This window comes from Quercus suber, unplaced genomic scaffold (genome assembly GCF_002906115.3).
Source record: "Quercus suber isolate HL8 unplaced genomic scaffold, Cork oak 2.0 scaffold_73, whole genome shotgun sequence".
Classification (NCBI taxonomy): Eukaryota; Viridiplantae; Streptophyta; class Magnoliopsida; order Fagales; family Fagaceae; genus Quercus; species Quercus suber.
Genome location: NW_027069538.1, coordinates 1,505,483 through 1,522,071, shown reverse-complemented (window position 1 = coordinate 1,522,071; position 16,589 = coordinate 1,505,483). Strand labels below are relative to the sequence as shown.

Here is a 16,589-nt window from a genome sequence, read left to right as displayed (position 1 = left end):
GAAGTTTAAGGCAACGTAGTTTTGTAGTTTCGTATTGAACAAAATTGAAAGCTAACAGCGTAGTTCAATTTTTTAATTTAGCCAAAATATAATTACTAGACTACTTAGACATTGGCCATCAAGCTTGTGAATATCTCACAGATGTCAGCTGGTTCTGATGTGGTCGAGACAATCATACAGTTCACGCGTAGACCACACATACGTATTATTGTTCTGTCAGTGGGTCAATGTCTGTTTGTAGATTAAAAAAAAAAAAGAGTGAGCAAAAGCTTACGCACCTAACACGTCAATAAAGGGTTATGTGGCAACTTGAATTGTATGATGTATCCACTGCAACTTTTAATACTCTTTCAATGGAAGAAGGGACCTGGGGGTTGTTGAAGATATAAAGCATACAACAAAATAATGACGATAATAACATAAAATGATTAGAGAGAGTGTGTGAAACAAAGAGAATTAGCATGGTTTGACACGATAGCCAATGTTTGACAATGGAGAAGTCTTTAAGGAACTGTACCTTTCTTATTTGAATTGTGTTACAATAAACAAAATGCATAATATATTTCAAAACCATAGTCTACGCATGTAGGAATGTAAAGAAAATCATTATTTATCTATTCTATGATAGTGTCTTTAATATATTCTAGCAGAGATAATAGGGCTTTACGGGGAGGATGTATTATCCGGTTGGATTTTTTTCAAATCAAATAGGACTTGCACTCATACTTGGATTTGGTGATCTGCATAAATCTCTCTTTGTTTTTCAGGGCTTTAAACCGTTTGTAACTTATAAAAGAGACCAATAAAGAGGTAAAGGATAAAAATTAAAAGAAATTGGAGATTGACAAGAGACCAAATATTCCAAATGGGTTTTTCCTCATATGCAAGTCACCCTTTTATTCATCCACATCATAGATGAAAACTATAGGTATGACTTAGGATTTGTTTAGATACCACTTATTGCTGAAAATTAAAAATACTGTAGCAAAATAATTTTTAAATGTGTGAATAGTGCTGTAGAACCCTGTTTTAATAAAAATTTTGCTGACTTGTGAGTCCCATGAACAATGCATAGAATTCACTGTTTAAAACACAAACGCGTTGAAAACGTCTTTCAGCCAAATCCAAACTAACACTTAGTAGCATTGCAAAACGCGTACTCCTAATTACGCAACAGCCTGACAGAACAAGTAAACTAACTAAACATGTGAGTAGCATGAACCTGTACTTACTACGAATATTTTGACCAGAAAAGAAATACAAAAGAATATGGTATGCATGAATATGATGTCTTCAAAGCTATATCTAATCCTTAGGTAGAATTTCAACATCAACAGGATCTTCTCTTCTAGTTTTCTTTTCTTTTATTATTTTTTTAATTATTTTGTATTCCAAGAATAATGTTTCCTCCTCTCATATTACAATTTATCCCGCTAATTAAATTAACAATAGAATGCTCCATTCATGTAATAGGAGGAAGTTTAGCTCCAGAAGTATTGAAAATTTTTCCAAAGATACAGGTCAAAAGATTTAGTGTATAATGTCATAATAGTAGTGTAGTGATTTCATTTTCTGCATGCATAACATTTTATGAAACTGATAAAATAGAATAAATCCAACAATCACTTAAACTAAGAAGACAACCCAAACAAGCATTCTCCCAGTCCCAGCTATCTAGAATCAGCTATGGAAATCTCATTTTGTCATTCTATTCTCAGGTTTTAGCAGTACAGCACAAAGTTGCCTATAAACTATTGCTGCCCCTCTTAGTTTTAAAAGGCAGTGGGACAATATCATGTATTATTCAATGTGCTACCTATGTTTCTTGAATAGGACATACAACTTTTGTCATGAAAGATGAAATTAAATAGAGGAAAAAATGCTTAAGCAATTAGGAACATCCAGAAAAATCAAACAACTATAACACTCGAATTCATGAAAGATGAAATTAAATAGAGAAAAAAATGCTTAAGCAATTAGGAACATCCAGAAAAATCAAACAACTATAACACTCGAATGAAGGGATAGGGTTCATAGATCTAACAAGTTCATTATGCAGTTATACAATAACAAATTATACTTAAAAAATAATAATTAATAATTTTTTATCCACCAAGATTTTTTAATGTCACTAAGTGATAAAACTCAAACTCTTAATACTTAAAAGATTGATAATGGTATGAATATTCTCTCTTTTTACAGCAACTACTCTAAAACTCTTCTAGCTATGCTCCCATGGAACACAGGCATCTACATATTGCCCCCAGTGTGCAAGTGATTTGTAGCCAAACTATCTTCAAAACAGAAGTTGATACAAGTTGTTTGCAAATGGGTAATTAACATCCAGTGTATATGACATTAACAATAGCAAAAGGTGGATTTAGAAACTAGAATTTTATTTGTATAACTCCACCCTTGTATTTGAAGGACTATTTTTCACATTGCTGGTCTCAAACTCCAAAAAGAAGAGGAAAAGGACATTTGCTGTGGATAGGTTAAAATAATTCAATAGCATAAAAGTAAAAAGAGGGTTAAAAAAGACTAATGCAGCCAATGCCAAATAGTTGACAACAATGATTCTTTGGTAGTTGAGCAATTCAAACATCACATTAGAAGTAGCTTATGTTATCTCAAAGCTGAGGAAAAAAAAAGGGGGAAGGAAACAAGAGAGAGCTAATAGCTTAATTTGTAAATATAATTTGGCGTAGGATAGATCAGATTTTTTTTTCCTCCCAACAACCGCATTACCATAGCCACAACAAACATCATGATGGATTCTGACATAATATTTTCAAGGCTTAGAAAAAAAAATTTAGAAGAGGAGATTTGATAAATGATAAATTTTTGGCCAGGTGTTTGACTACAGAAGAAAAGCTATTGGAAAATTTTAGGTTATCCAACCTATAAAATATGGAGTGGACATCTGAGTTTTAAATTGCTTCTGCTTTGAGTAACATTTTGCCATCAGAGGATAGTTTCTATCAGCTGCATCAGAAGGATCTATAGATTAAAAGGTCTCTCTCTCTCTCTCTCTCTCTCTCTCTCTCTCTCTGTAATCAGATTCAATGAAGTTTCAGTGTAACTGTGGTCAACTTTGTTATCAAACAAATTTCATAAGCAACATTGAGGACGCACAAATTCAGCAGGAAAAACAAAAACATAAAACAAATAATTGAGGACACAGAATCAACTATCAAGATAGAGAAATGCACACATGAAACCAGCAATGATCTACAACAAATAAGCACAGGTAAGCCAACATCAAAGAACATGGAAGAAGTATCAACATAAAATAAAATACAGATCTAAAATGTGTATAAGAACATCCAGGAAATGAATGGCCCTAATACACTGGTTTCTGCATCGCCATATGTAAGCACGAAATCCAAGCATGTGTGCACACACATCCCTGCAAGCAAGGGAGAGGGAGAGAGATATTATATACTCTAATAATCAAACAGAAATATCTGTTTGAAAAAGTTCAGCTGCCAAATTGCCCCCCCCCCCCCCCCAACACACACACAATTTTCTTTAGGTTTGGGCATAACACTTAACAGTTGAATGAATCTATCGGATTTCAAAAACTTCTGTTCACCTTGCCTCTCTTACCCACTATGAGCTACACAGATCATATACCTTGAAGATGACTTATTTTATAGGAAGGAAAAAAAGGAGAGACAAGCAGAAGAGCCAAATATTGCCAGGCTAAACCATCTGAATGTCACACCAGTATATTCAACAAGCTAAACTATCAACACATGTTCATGTCATTATTACACAAGGGGAGATGAGTGAAGATGGTATTCCAGTCCAAAGGAAACTTGAACGAGGTCTTTAAATTTACCACCATAGCATGCTACCTAGCATCTTTTAGTTAAGGAATGTTGACCTCTTCAATATTGATCTTCTAGAATTCAAATTATGAATATATATTTATGATAAGTAATTTAATTATATATATATTATATATAAAAGGCACAAACAACATACATTAGACATATACAAGAATTACAACAACAAAGCCCTGGTCCCAAACTACNTAGGTCTTCCTCTACATCTTTTTGTTTCCTCGACTTGAATCAAATCACTCTTCCTTACTGATGCAATAACTGTAGAATAATTTTAAAAGCTATAAGTAGAACAGTTGTGGAAAAGATGAGAGAGGATCCTTCTAAAATGGCCTGCTGAAACATGAAAATCAATATTCAAAAACGGAGGAGAGCTTCAATTCAACTTGAAGGCACCACAAGCACAACAAAGGACACAAGTGAATTTGAATCAAGGTATTAAGGTGATGAGCTCTTGTTAAATAGTGGATAGGATCCAAGATAGAGCTCAACTAGAATACAAATCCAAGTAATAGTCCCCAAGTTTTTGATGGCATACCACATCAGTATCTATATTTGTTTCTTATCTGCAGCATCAAATTTAAGAAGCTTTACCTACTGAATCACAAAAATGAAGAAAATGAAGCGAATTCACTGACTCCGAAAATTCACTTTCCATTCTCATCAGCAGTATCTGCTTGCTCCACACTAGAGTTCAACTCAGTTGATGTATCTCCAGACTCTGCACTCTCTTCTGTAGTTGATGTATCTCCAGACTCTGCATTCTCTTCTGCTCGTAGTTTAACAAATTGTCGACTACGTGCTATTCGAATTGGTCTTCCCATAAATATCTGCAGTACAGAAACTTCTCAAATGAAATACAATCATATTCACTAGGAATAGTCTTAGAAAATTCAAGCAGAGAATGCAATCAAGCATTATAAACACACCCACAGTCATCGTCACAAATCATAATGATTCATCACAGTTATCAAGACCAAATTACCTTCCCTTGGAAAGAAGAAAGAGCTTCATCAGCATCTTTCTTGTATTTGAAGGCCACAAATCCATACCCAGAGGACTTTCTAGGATTCTCATGAAAAATAACTTGTGCAGAAACAAGACTACTGTTCTCTGAGCCAAAGAATTCTCTGAGATCTTTAGACCTTGCTTCAAATGGCAAATTTGCTACAAACAAATTGAATGTTAATGGCTTTGGTTGCACAGGGGGAGGGAAGGTTTCTTCTTTCGTGCCCTGGCATAATTGATCTTTAAAGTGCGGCCCTCGAACTCCTAGAAAGCAAAATAGAAAATAAAACCAGCAACTCCACAAGATGGCAAGTTAAAGACAAAAATCTTGTCCCTTATGTGCTGCAGATATAATGGAAGGGAAAAAAAAAAAAAAAAAAACTTTGCCAAATAGTGGAAAAACCAACAGAAATGAACCTAACAACAAAACAAACACACACAGTGATACTAACTAATGTAACAGATCGAGTAGTGGAACAGTTTGCTAGTAGTGGATTAATTTTCTGAAATATTCTTTAATTACTTTTCTCTAATTTGGTTAAGAGAAATAAGAAGACTGAGGTTTGCTTCAAGGGAACCCTAGAGCTCCAAGTTAGACTAGCTAACATTTTGTAATTTGGGAAACCACGACTCTATATTCATTATCTCCATCTAAATTTATCCATGAGCTTTCAACTAGATAAAGATAAACTTCAACTTTCTAGAATTTATCAACAAATGACTCAATTTATCATAATATAGACTAATATAAATCATCCTACAGACTCCAAACTAATTTCTTTGAATCCATACAACAATTGCAGATCATTATTTACTCAATACTGATCAAAATAAGCTAGACACATGACAAATAGCCACAAATGACTGAATGTGCCAATTTGTCACATACACTTGACTTGAGGAAACCTGCTGAGTTTTCTCAGGTAGCCAACAATGACAGCCACCAAGCCTTAGTCTTAAGATTTTGGGGTCAGTTATCGATTTTTCAACAGACTATTCATGGTTGACCATATGTATTCTTTTCTCACATTCTATTCTATTTGAAGACTTCCTTAATTAAAATGTCATTTTTTACTACTATTAATGTTATTTTTGGTCTTTCTCTACCCTTTTTATCCCCCATCTTTCTTTTGATAAGTCTATCTTACTGGTGCATTGCTCTCCTCTAAACATGACAAAACAATGTCAAGTGAGTCTCTTACACCATTTCATCAAATAGGGGTCAACTCTATTTTTAAAGGAATTTCCGCAAATCCTATAGTTCTCCGTATTTCCACTTATTCATGTTAAAATTCTTAATTCAATACTAATCAAAATAAGCTAAACACATAAAACACAGCCACAAATGAGACAAATAGTCATATACACTTATTAAGGAAGTCTGCTAATTTTTTTTTCAGGTAGCCAAATGATGTAAAATATGAAACTCAAGATACCAATTGCTTTCTTTTCCCTATATTCTTTTCATCTCAGCAACACAACACTATTGCAAAATTACAGGAATACAAAAAAATAATTATTAAAAAAAAAAAAAAAAAAAAAAAAAAAACCTAAATGCTTACATACGAGTCGAGATTATTGAGAGCCGTGAGGGCCTCCTCAGGCGAACCCATTGTGACAAAGGCCAAACCTCTGTTTTTAACCTTGTTATGCATAGAGAGCTTAACCACCACACCCCAAAAAAAAAGAAAAAAAAAAAAAATCATATCAGAAAAACCAACAAAAAAACAAAATCCACAAAATAAAATTGCTCAAAACAAATTAAAAGAAGAAGAAGAACATCAACCTCAACGTCTAGGACCGTCCCATGTTTCTCAAAGAGAGTACGAACATCTTCAGCGGTACAAGACCAAGGTACGTTCTGGGCAATCAGTCTGTCTCGTGAAAACTCCTCAGTTTCTTGTCCCAATACTTGGGTTTCGGTTGAAACATTGGGTGAAGAAGAAGATGAAGGAGCTTGAGCTTGTTCTTGGGTGGTGGAAGAAGAGAAGCGCAAAACGAAGTTGCTATTACTAAGTCTTTTGGTTTTAATGGAAACGGAGTGAGAGAGATTGTGTTTGTAGTTGTAGGTACTAAGATTGGACAAAGGCGTGCGTGTGAGTTGTTGTGGTTCAGTGGGGAAGTTGTGTGTTAGAGATGGAGAGTGTAGAAAGCGTAGAAGAACTGCCATTAACGTTTGTTTGTACAAAGTTGAGAGTGTTGCTTTGAGATTTTGAGATGAGAGTGTGTCTCCCTTTCGGAATTTGGATATTGGATAAGAAGTGGGGACTACTTGAAGCAAAGTTCATCTGTTTATGAGATTGGCTAAGTGGCACGTTTAATTGGGCCGGAACGTAGTCGTTTAGCTCATAGATTTTTTTTTTTTTTTTAATATTAAAATTTGGAATTGTTTTCATTTTAGTTTTTACTTTTCAAAATTTTTATTTTGGCTTTTCATGTTTGATTCTGTTTTCATATTAACCATTAATGTTTCAAAATTTTATTTTGGTCTTTCATTTTTGATGCAGTTTTCTGTTTGATCTTAAAAATTTCAAAATCTTCATTTCTATAAGTGCAAAATGAAAAATTGAATCAAACATAAATAACTAAAATGAAAAACACAGGTAAAATAAATGTAAAATAAAAAGGTGTGGGTACAAGAATTATCTCTAAGGTCCATGTAGCATCTCCTCTCAAAAAATATGGATTTGTGGCAAGTTTATTCAATTAGAATTAGCTCAATTCTCTACCCCTTTTTCGTTTTGGTGCAAACAAGGTGAAAGTCAAGTTTTCCCTAACTTCTTACAATGGTTGCATAGAGCATCCTTCTTAGAGAATGTAACCCCAAAATCTACAAGGGCGCACCATGCAAATGTTGCAGGAGTTACACCATGATGCATGGTATGGTACATCAATTAAAATTCTAGGCAATCTTTGTCCATAAAACGTAACCACAATTCTTTAAGTGTATGCAACTCTTGTAACTTCGTGCATGTGAGTCACTTTCCCAAACCATAAAAATAAAAGAGTGTGCCATTTGCAAGTGATAAAACTACCCCTTGTCACTAAAACTTAAGTTAAAAAGTTTAAATTATTAAGAAATGACAAATTTAATCACTTAACCATCATGTATGAGTCCAAAATCTCATTTGACAAGTGAAACCTAACACGTGAGATTTTTAAATTTAAAATAAAAGATAGAATGCATATTTGAACTCAAGACTAGGAAGGGGGGGGGGGGGGTGGGGAGGGATCACATATGAATATGAAAATGTGCAGCACATGGGACATGCAACAAGAATACAGATTACATGACACCGCAAGATCATTTTCCAATACTAAGAGGCTGTTTGGTAAACAAACTTCAACATATGTTTTCAGTTTTTAAATAATATTACATGCATTTCTACACATTTTCTTACCCACACATATTTCCATTCATATTTTCAAACACATGTACCAAACACCCCTTAAGAATTCATGGGGAAGAAAGATACATCATGTCCTAAAATTCTCCATTAGGAGCTAATAGGAAGCAAACAATTTCCTTGTAGTATTATCTTGAAAATACATTGACAAGATTTCCAATCTTTCTCAGCAACATATTACTCAAAGTACTCTTAAATTTCGTTAGATTGGTGTTGTCTAGAGTCTAGACAATCCGACTAAGAAGAAAGCCATTCCTTTCCTTGAAATCTTAGCGGCAGAGAATAACAAGAAAAATTAGTTCCAAATGGTAAAAATTGTAAACACCATCCTGTTTACAAAGGGGAAAAGAAGTAAACATCAACCTACTCATGAAAGTTTGTTAGAATTTATGCATTTTAGAGTCAGGGGAGTTATTTCGCAAGGGTGAAAGGGGATGTCTTGCTAAATCCACATCATTAAAATCAAGCTTCTTCTCAACTGGGCTGCTTATCTTGGGGCTTGATTTTCGCTTGTTTGACTGCAAGGAAGTCATATAGAACATTAAAGCTGAGACCAGAAACAGTACCAGAAGTGATTCAAAACACCACACAAGCTTTTTCTTTTTTAAGTAAAAAAAAATTGTGCAAGTTATTCCTCTCTTTCTCACCTTAGCAGAAGCAGTGCCAGTGTGTTTCCCACTAGAACTATGATGGCTTCTTTCTTTCTGATATTTCCTAAGCAACCTCTTATTTTCCTCATCCAATACATTGTTTTCTTCGAATAGCAATTTGACCTACATTTTATCATTAATAATTTAGATGAATATTTGGAGAACATACAATCCAATGCATGCAAATGAGAGAGAGAGAGAGAAGCGGGGGGTGGGGGCTCATCTGGCAAATGGGTTTTACTACTCTTCTCACCTCCTCTTCTGCTCTAGCAAGGTTGATCCTTAAATGTTCCTTATCGTTCTCAAGTGTCTTTGCTTCAGCAGCCAGTGATAGAATCTTCTGAGTTGATGGCCTCAAGCTACCACAATATCACAAAAAATGTTTTTTAAGTAACAAAGTGGCAACTCAAATATGGGCAACAAATTATGATGGTAAAATTACCTAAAGGCATATTGTAATTGTACAAACACAAAGTCACCACTAAATAAATCAGCCAAGGAGGAATTATGTCAAAGTAAAAGAAAAAAATACTCACCAATTCCACATTTTAAGCAATCTTTGACATGATTCATGACTGCTATTGGCCTCCAAGAATGCATGCGCAGATGAAACATCATCTTTACTGATCAATGTTGTTAACACTGACTCAAGTAAACTGTTCTCAATAATTGTGTCCTCAGCAGAAGAATCAACCTTCAGGTTAACAGAAAATTTAGGTTTGTCAGCCCTAATTCTATTTAAGATAAAATCAAGCTCTCTATATTGCTCTACCTATTACAAACTCATTATCAAAACAGAAGGTGAGAAATATCAAAGAGACAAAGACAACTTACTAGCAAATTGTTTTGACTAAAGTCAAATTTTTTTATCATAAAAATATAACACTGATATTAGTCTCCTTTGCACGGTACATTAAGAAACTTGTCATTGTAAACTGTAACTATGAATTGTTCCTCTGTTGTGCATGTGTGACACTGTTACTGGGTTTGGCAAACCAAAAGTCAGTTGTCAAAGAACTGTTCAGATGTTATTACACCATAAGGGATTATGTAGATTTGAAAGAGAACTGTTTTTATCATTTAGCTTTATAAACACCATGAATGCAGCATGACTGCTGGATTAGTAAATTTCATACATTAAGATATTTTGAAACTGCAATTCCCACATACCACAAATAACTCATCAAATTCACCTTCCAAGCATTTTTAGATGAAAATTACATTGAAAACCTTAATATTCATAAAAAACAATGTAAAATTCACCTTAGAATAAGTTTAAATAAAAACAATGTATTAAGGGAACCTCTTATAGTCAACAGGATACACGCAGCAGCACTCAACCTTAAACAAAATTGCATGGATAAGACATAATATAATACACCACACTCTTTTTCATCCAAAATTCCTCCAACCAGCTTCACACAAAAATGCTCCCTACTTACATCAAATAAAAAATATTGATTCAATTTGAGAACAGATTTGCGCCCTGCTATCTGCATCTTATCTGTTCTGTACATCTTTTCATTACTGAAAGCACATCATACTGAAAAGACTACTACTAATTCATGACTACTGCATCATATTAGGGGTATAACCAGCTGCTAAATAATTTTCACTCGAAAGACATGATGGCTTCATTAAAAACCACTATATTGTATTGAGTTTGAACAGGATTTATTGTTAATTTATATTTTTACTGTGTTTGTCAACACATTCATTTCCAAGTATTTCTGTTCTTTGAAGTGCCTGAAAGGGATTGCCCAAGATAAACAGTGAAAGAGAGAGAAAGATGAGCAGAACAAAATTTTTTTTTTTTTATTAAAAAAAAATTGAAATCATAATCTATTTTGGAGATTCAGATAACAAAGTTGATATTTCAATGTAAAGAATACAACTGAACAAAAAATGGGTTCAGTTTAATTCAGTTTAAACTTTAAACTGTGGAAAGAACACCAAGCTTCTCAAGAGTGAAACTCTTGCATGCAGAAAATCAGAACAACAAACAATTTTATTTATTTATTTGAGAAATAAGGACCTTCCTATCAATAACAGTATCAAGGAAAAGACAACACGCACACACACACACACACCCACCATACACACCAAACCATTGCATATAAAGCAACCTATGTTGATGCAAATATCATATACAAATCATATAAATACACACAGAAACTATAGTATCTAAATGTTCAACTTGACAGAATTTAAGTCACCCAAAATATCCTTACTGCAGATATCACAAAATTGACAAGCATCACACTGAATTCTCTACTGGCTCAATTCATTGAATAAAAGAAAAATAATTCCACTTTATAAACCCATCTTCCCTGATTCACACTATAAAAAAATTAAAATACCCACAAATCTATTAAATACAAAATTAATCAATTACCCAAGTACCTTTCTCTTTCAATTTATCAAATTTAAGACAAAAATAAGCACATAAACAGATCAAGTAAAAATAAAACAAGGAAGATTAAAAAATAATTACCATGCGCATCTCACATTCACACTTGTAGAACTGCAATTCCTCCGACAATTTTCTGACCTCCTCCTCCAACTCATGGACTCGAATCTCAGCCTCCTTGGCACGCTCATCAGCCTCATTCCCAAAATCCATCAAGGCTTCCCTATCATGATCATAAAGCGAGCACTCCCTCTCCCACTTATTACACTGGCTCAAAAGATTCGCACACTCCAAAGCCAATTTATGATTCTCCTCCACAAACTTTTTCAACGCTTGAGCATTCATGCTCGCCTCAGCCTATAACATTTCCCCCATCAAAAAAAAAAAAAAACTTTAATTCATCAAATAAAACACACATACATATAAATATAACCACACATAAATACATACATGAATTATAATTCAGCCAATTACATTTTCAAATCAAATAAAAGACACATCAAATTTATATATTTGATGACAAAGAACCACTTCAAGGCAGGGTCACTTCGTGTACCCACCCTTGTCGAGTAAACCCCAGATACACAACCCCGCCTCATACATAACTGTGTATCCAGTAATTAACATTGAGCTAACCCATGTGGGCATATATATATGTATGAATTAAAATTCAACCAATTACATATTCAAAAACACTACGAAAATCTAAAAATCAACAAACAGAACAAACATACAGAAACATAAACATACATACCAATTAAAATTCAGCCAATCACATCTCCAAAAGCATTAAGGAAAAAAAAAATCTTTAAATCAAGAAATAAAAAACATACATACATACATAAAATGGGTAAAATTGAAAGGTACGAACCCTAATGCGGTCGATGAGTTCGTCTTTCTCTCGAAGCTTATACTGTAAGGAAAGGCACCGGTTGCGAAGTCGGCGCTGTGCTTCTTGGGAGACACTAAGCTTCAATTCCAGAGTCTTAGTCGGTAAAGGGAGCCCTAGTGAGTGATCAATGGAATCTTTGATGTAATCATCGATTTCTTGAGGAAGATCCATCTTTTCTTAGAATTTTTTTTTTTTTATTTTTTATTTTTTATCGGGACCGATCAAAACCCTAGAATTTCACAATTGGGAATTGAAATTTTAGGGTTTTGGGAGCCAAAAACGAGAGCGTTTTGAAACCCTAGAGAGAGAGATGAGTTTGGGTTTGGTGTGAAGTCTGAAAGATCGAAACGACAGAGTTTTAGATTGTGTGAAAATTTTCTTTGTTTTTCTCAATCTATGGGGGGGTTGGGGTGTTTGTTAGTTTGTTTGTGATACTGATATCTCAGTTGGGTTTTCAAATGTGAGGGGCTGGCTGGGTAGCCGTTAGGGCGCGATTTCAAATGAAACCAAAATTAAGCTGGGCCCCACGTGGATGGTGGATGGCGCTCCAGTTTAAAAAGTGAAACGTAAAACATATTACGTGGCCCGTAATAAACCATTGGAGATTAGGATTTAAAATAATAATAATAATAATAATAATAATAAATGATAAAAGGTATTGCTATGATCTGATTGGGTAGCGAGGGAGTACATGAGATCAGAGCAGACTGTCTTTTTTTTTTCTTTTTTTCTTTTTTTTCTTTTTTTTTTTTTTTGAGGGGAGGAGTAGATTAGAATTAGGTCGGTACAGAACGAACTTGGAGTGAAGAGGGGGCCTGAGGGGCAACTTGTTGCTGTCCTCTGGTTTTGTTGCTTCTTACCCGCTAAGTGGGGTTTTTTTTTTTTTTTTTTTTTTTTTTTTTTTTTTTTTTTTTTTTTTTTTTGTACTTCAATAGGTAAAATTAGTTGATTTTAGCTTAATTTTTTAGCTTTGTTATTGGTAATTCTTGTTGTTGGACTAATTTTTTTTGGGTTTGTATATTTTGTTTTTAGATTTTAGATGTATAATCAACAGTTTGTAAAAATGTTGTAGAAAAGTTTATACTTATAGCATTACTTTTAAAAGAATTAGCAATATTGTTTAGGGGGGCAAAGTGCAGTGGTAGGTCCAGGAATATTTTTCATGGTGGTAATTAAAAAACTTAAATTACACAAAATTTAATTAAAAGAGAACTTCATATATTGACCCAAAAAAAAAACACACACACACAATGTTGCAAGTTATACCTCTATCAAAATTTTAGTTAAATAAAAATTTTCTTGGGATTTTTCTTTTTGTTTGTAAGGATCTAATATATTGTTAAGAGAACTAAAGTTTAAGGATAAAGTTTAGCTATAAATTTAATTATACCATAAGGCTACAACTCTCATTAAATAAATTAACATGATCAATTTTGAAAATCTAATTGTTGAATTGCATATTCTTTAATCTTTATATTCTTAAAACGCATGTCAAATTTCATTTTAATCACATGTTATTTACTTTTTATCCATAAATTTATTTTTTATGTATAATTTTAGACTACAAAAACTCAAATTTAAAGATTTGATTGATGACATAGTTATTAATCTTTGATCTTTTTGAAGTTTTGCAAATATGGAGGTTATAAGAAGAAAATGTATCTATTTTTGGATTTGTCAAAATTCACGTACAATAAAAAAAAATTTGAGTAGAGTTATAATCTTAAATAAAAATTTTCTTGGGATTTTTCTTTTTGTTTGTAAGGATCTAATATATTGTTAAGAGAACTAAAGTTTAAGGACAAAGTTTAGCTACAAACTTAACTATACCATAAGGCTACAACTCTCATTAAATAGATTAACATGGTCAATTTTGAAAATTTAATTGTTGAATTGCATATTCTTTAATCTTTATGTTCTTAAAACGCATGTCAAATTTCATTTCAATCATATGTTATTTACTTTTTATCCATAAATTTATTTTTTATGTATAATTTTGACTACAAAAACTCAAATTTAAAGATTTGATTAATGACATAGCTATTAATCTTTGATCTTCTAAAAATTTTGCAAATATGGAGGTTATAAGAAGAAAATGTTTCTGTAGGGACTCAATTTGGAAAAACCTTCTAAAATGAAAAGGAAAAAGGGTCCAACAAGCCCAAACAATAAATTTTTAGAGAGTGGGTTCAAGGACTAGGCCCTAACAAACGAAAAACGCCCCAAAATAGGATTTCCACCCGTTGAAGGTCGGCACACTAAGATTATTCATCAAGATTCCTCCTCGGCGTTCATTCGAGGATCCTCTCCTTCGACCCCCTTCCCTGTTCCGTTGGTTCCCCTTATATAGCCCTCCTCTCACTATCTCTTTCTTCCACCTGTTGATCATTCGTGCGCTTCCCTTCTGACTGTCCGTCCCATCAACTGTGTTATCAGTAATCATATGACTTGTAATGGCCAAGGTTACCCTGTCCAGGAGTTACATCTCTATTAGTGTGGTCAGGGGATTAGGTGAGCGCATTTATTGTGGAGATGACAACTTGTCCTGGGCTTGTTCCCCCACTTGGTGTTGTCCTCGGTCCACCGAGGACAGGGTCATCCTCGGCAGGGTCCTTACAGCTTAGGCCTTTATACAACGTCCTCGGGTTATTCCTTATCCTCCGCAGGGGCCTTGGGCCGGATGTAAAATGGGCCGAGGTTATCAGACTTTCAGGCCCCACAATAGCCCCTCAAAATCCTGCTGCCCGTACTCTCGGACGGGGAGGAAGGTTTTGATATCCCCGGGCCTTTATCATGATTCGCCCAATATCGGTTGACGTCAGTGTTGGAGTCTTTTCGCCTGCCCAATGGATGTTTTTGGCGCCTCGATATTCGGCACGCGTTTGTATTAAATTCTCTGTGGCTCCATGTTCCCCACGTCCAACGGTGTGATGGCAATCAATCAGTGGAGATTTCCTGCCTTTATGGGCAGGAAGTTCCGCCTGGTTAATTTTAATTGGGAATATAAATAATCATTTGAACCGCTTGGTCTCCTTATTTGTACATTCAAGAACTTCAGCGCGCACATTCTGAATCTGGTCCAATCTCCACACTGACTAGTGCCCCTTTTTAGCATAAAGAGCCTGTCCGAGGAGAATCTCTCCATTTCTGTAAGTCTCCTTATATCTGTAGCACAAACTTCTCTCTCTAATTTCTTTTTCTCTTTTGTTCTATCTCTTTCGGGTCTTTGAGTCATTACTAGGGATGGGTAAATTTAAGAAGTTAGTTAAGTTTGAAGAGATGATAGAGAAATTCATTGCTGATTATGGGATACCCGGTAATGTCGGCTTGAGGTATTGCGAGGAAGGAGAGTGGTACACTAAGAGGAATGAGGGCGAAATTGTGATTCCCATAGTAGCCTTCGTAGAGAGAGACATGAGAATCCCTATGGGGCCAGTGATGAGAGGTTACCTTAGGCATTTTCGGCTAGCTCCTATCCAGTGCGCCGTTAATATGTTTAGGATACTAGGGTGTGTAGATGTCCTGAATGAGAAAATGGGGTTGAGGTTAACCCATCATGATATGAATTGGTGCTACAATCTTCAGCACCTGAAGGGTAAGTCATACTATATGAAGACAAGGGACGATAGGGTTCGGCTTATCCAGTGCCTCCCCGATTCTAGTAAGGGTTTGACTCAAGATTTTCTCATAGAGTCGGGGGAGTGGCACGAAGGTCTCACTGCCCTACAGTAGAGGGAGAGCCAGGTAGGGTATTTGAAGTAGAAGATGGTCTAACTTCTTTTCTTTTTTCTTTGTCGTATATCTTATTTGTTTGATTGATCATAGGAGTTTTGTTCCTCTTTTCTCAGATCCGCACGCCTTCGTGCGTCATTTTCACCTGGTCAACAAGCAGGACCTAGAAGCCGTTCTTAGGGCGGAGTTTTTTCTGAACGAGACCGATAATCAGGTTAGAGCTGCCCATAAGATCCTCGGATGTAACCCGGCCCAGAAGTCGTTTCTGATCCCAAAGCACGTTATTGGGGCTCGTGATCCTCGGCTTAGGCAAAGCACCGTGCTAGAGGACAAATTTTTATTTTTCGAAGGAACTTTTATTCCGGAAGGCATCCCGTTAGTAGGTTCTTCCTCATCCCATCAAGCAACACAAGCCGAAGAAGGGAGCTTGGAGAAGAGGGAAAAAGTGGTCGAACTAAGCTCATCTGAAGAAGAATTTGGTGTATTTGGTCGAGCTGATCAGTCTGAGGATCCCTCTGGTGATTTGGGAGACCCCCAATTGTCCGAAGCCACCTTCAGCCCCCAAGGGTTGAAATTCAGACGGAGATGGGTTCCAAGAGACAGCCCCAAACTAGTCTTCTTAACCTGCTTGAAGGTAAGTCT

General features: G+C 35.0%; 2 protein-coding genes across 2 annotated transcripts; both read right to left on the bottom strand.

Moving 5' to 3' along the window:
* Nucleotides 1–4,169: 4,169 nt before the first annotated feature.
* On the bottom strand, nucleotides 4,170–7,147 carry LOC111984986 (28 kDa ribonucleoprotein, chloroplastic). The gene is given in 5 exon segments (XM_024016606.2): nucleotides 4,170–4,678; nucleotides 4,834–5,060; nucleotides 5,063–5,120; nucleotides 6,419–6,517; nucleotides 6,643–7,147. Coding segments are annotated over 5 exon segments (951 nt in total). The 5' UTR covers nucleotides 7,027–7,147; the 3' UTR covers nucleotides 4,170–4,495.
* Nucleotides 7,148–8,368: 1,221 nt separating this feature from the next.
* Nucleotides 8,369–12,710, bottom strand: LOC111984985 (uncharacterized). Its single transcript, XM_024016605.2, has 6 exons — nucleotides 12,195–12,710; nucleotides 11,408–11,680; nucleotides 9,450–9,607; nucleotides 9,167–9,272; nucleotides 8,911–9,036; nucleotides 8,369–8,781 (listed from the first exon to the last, which is right to left on the bottom strand). Exons 1-6 carry the CDS (start codon nucleotides 12,384–12,386, stop codon nucleotides 8,644–8,646), a joined length of 993 nt encoding a protein of 330 aa, XP_023872373.1. The 5' UTR covers nucleotides 12,387–12,710; the 3' UTR covers nucleotides 8,369–8,643.
* Nucleotides 12,711–16,589: the final 3,879 nt, after the last annotated feature.

Bases quoted from the DNA above. Each gene is read 5' to 3' on its own strand.
- LOC111984985 (XM_024016605.2), bottom strand. From the start codon at position 12,386: ATGGATCTTCCTCAAGAAATCGATGATTACATCAAAGATTCCATTGAT. The intron at 9,608-11,407 runs GTAATTATTTTT...GTTAACCTGAAG, and splicing joins GTGAATGTGAGATGCGCATG to GTTGATTCTTCTGCTGAGGA. The intron at 8,782-8,910 runs GTGAGAAAGAGA...ACTTCCTTGCAG, and splicing joins CTGGCACTGCTTCTGCTAAG to TCAAACAAGCGAAAATCAAG.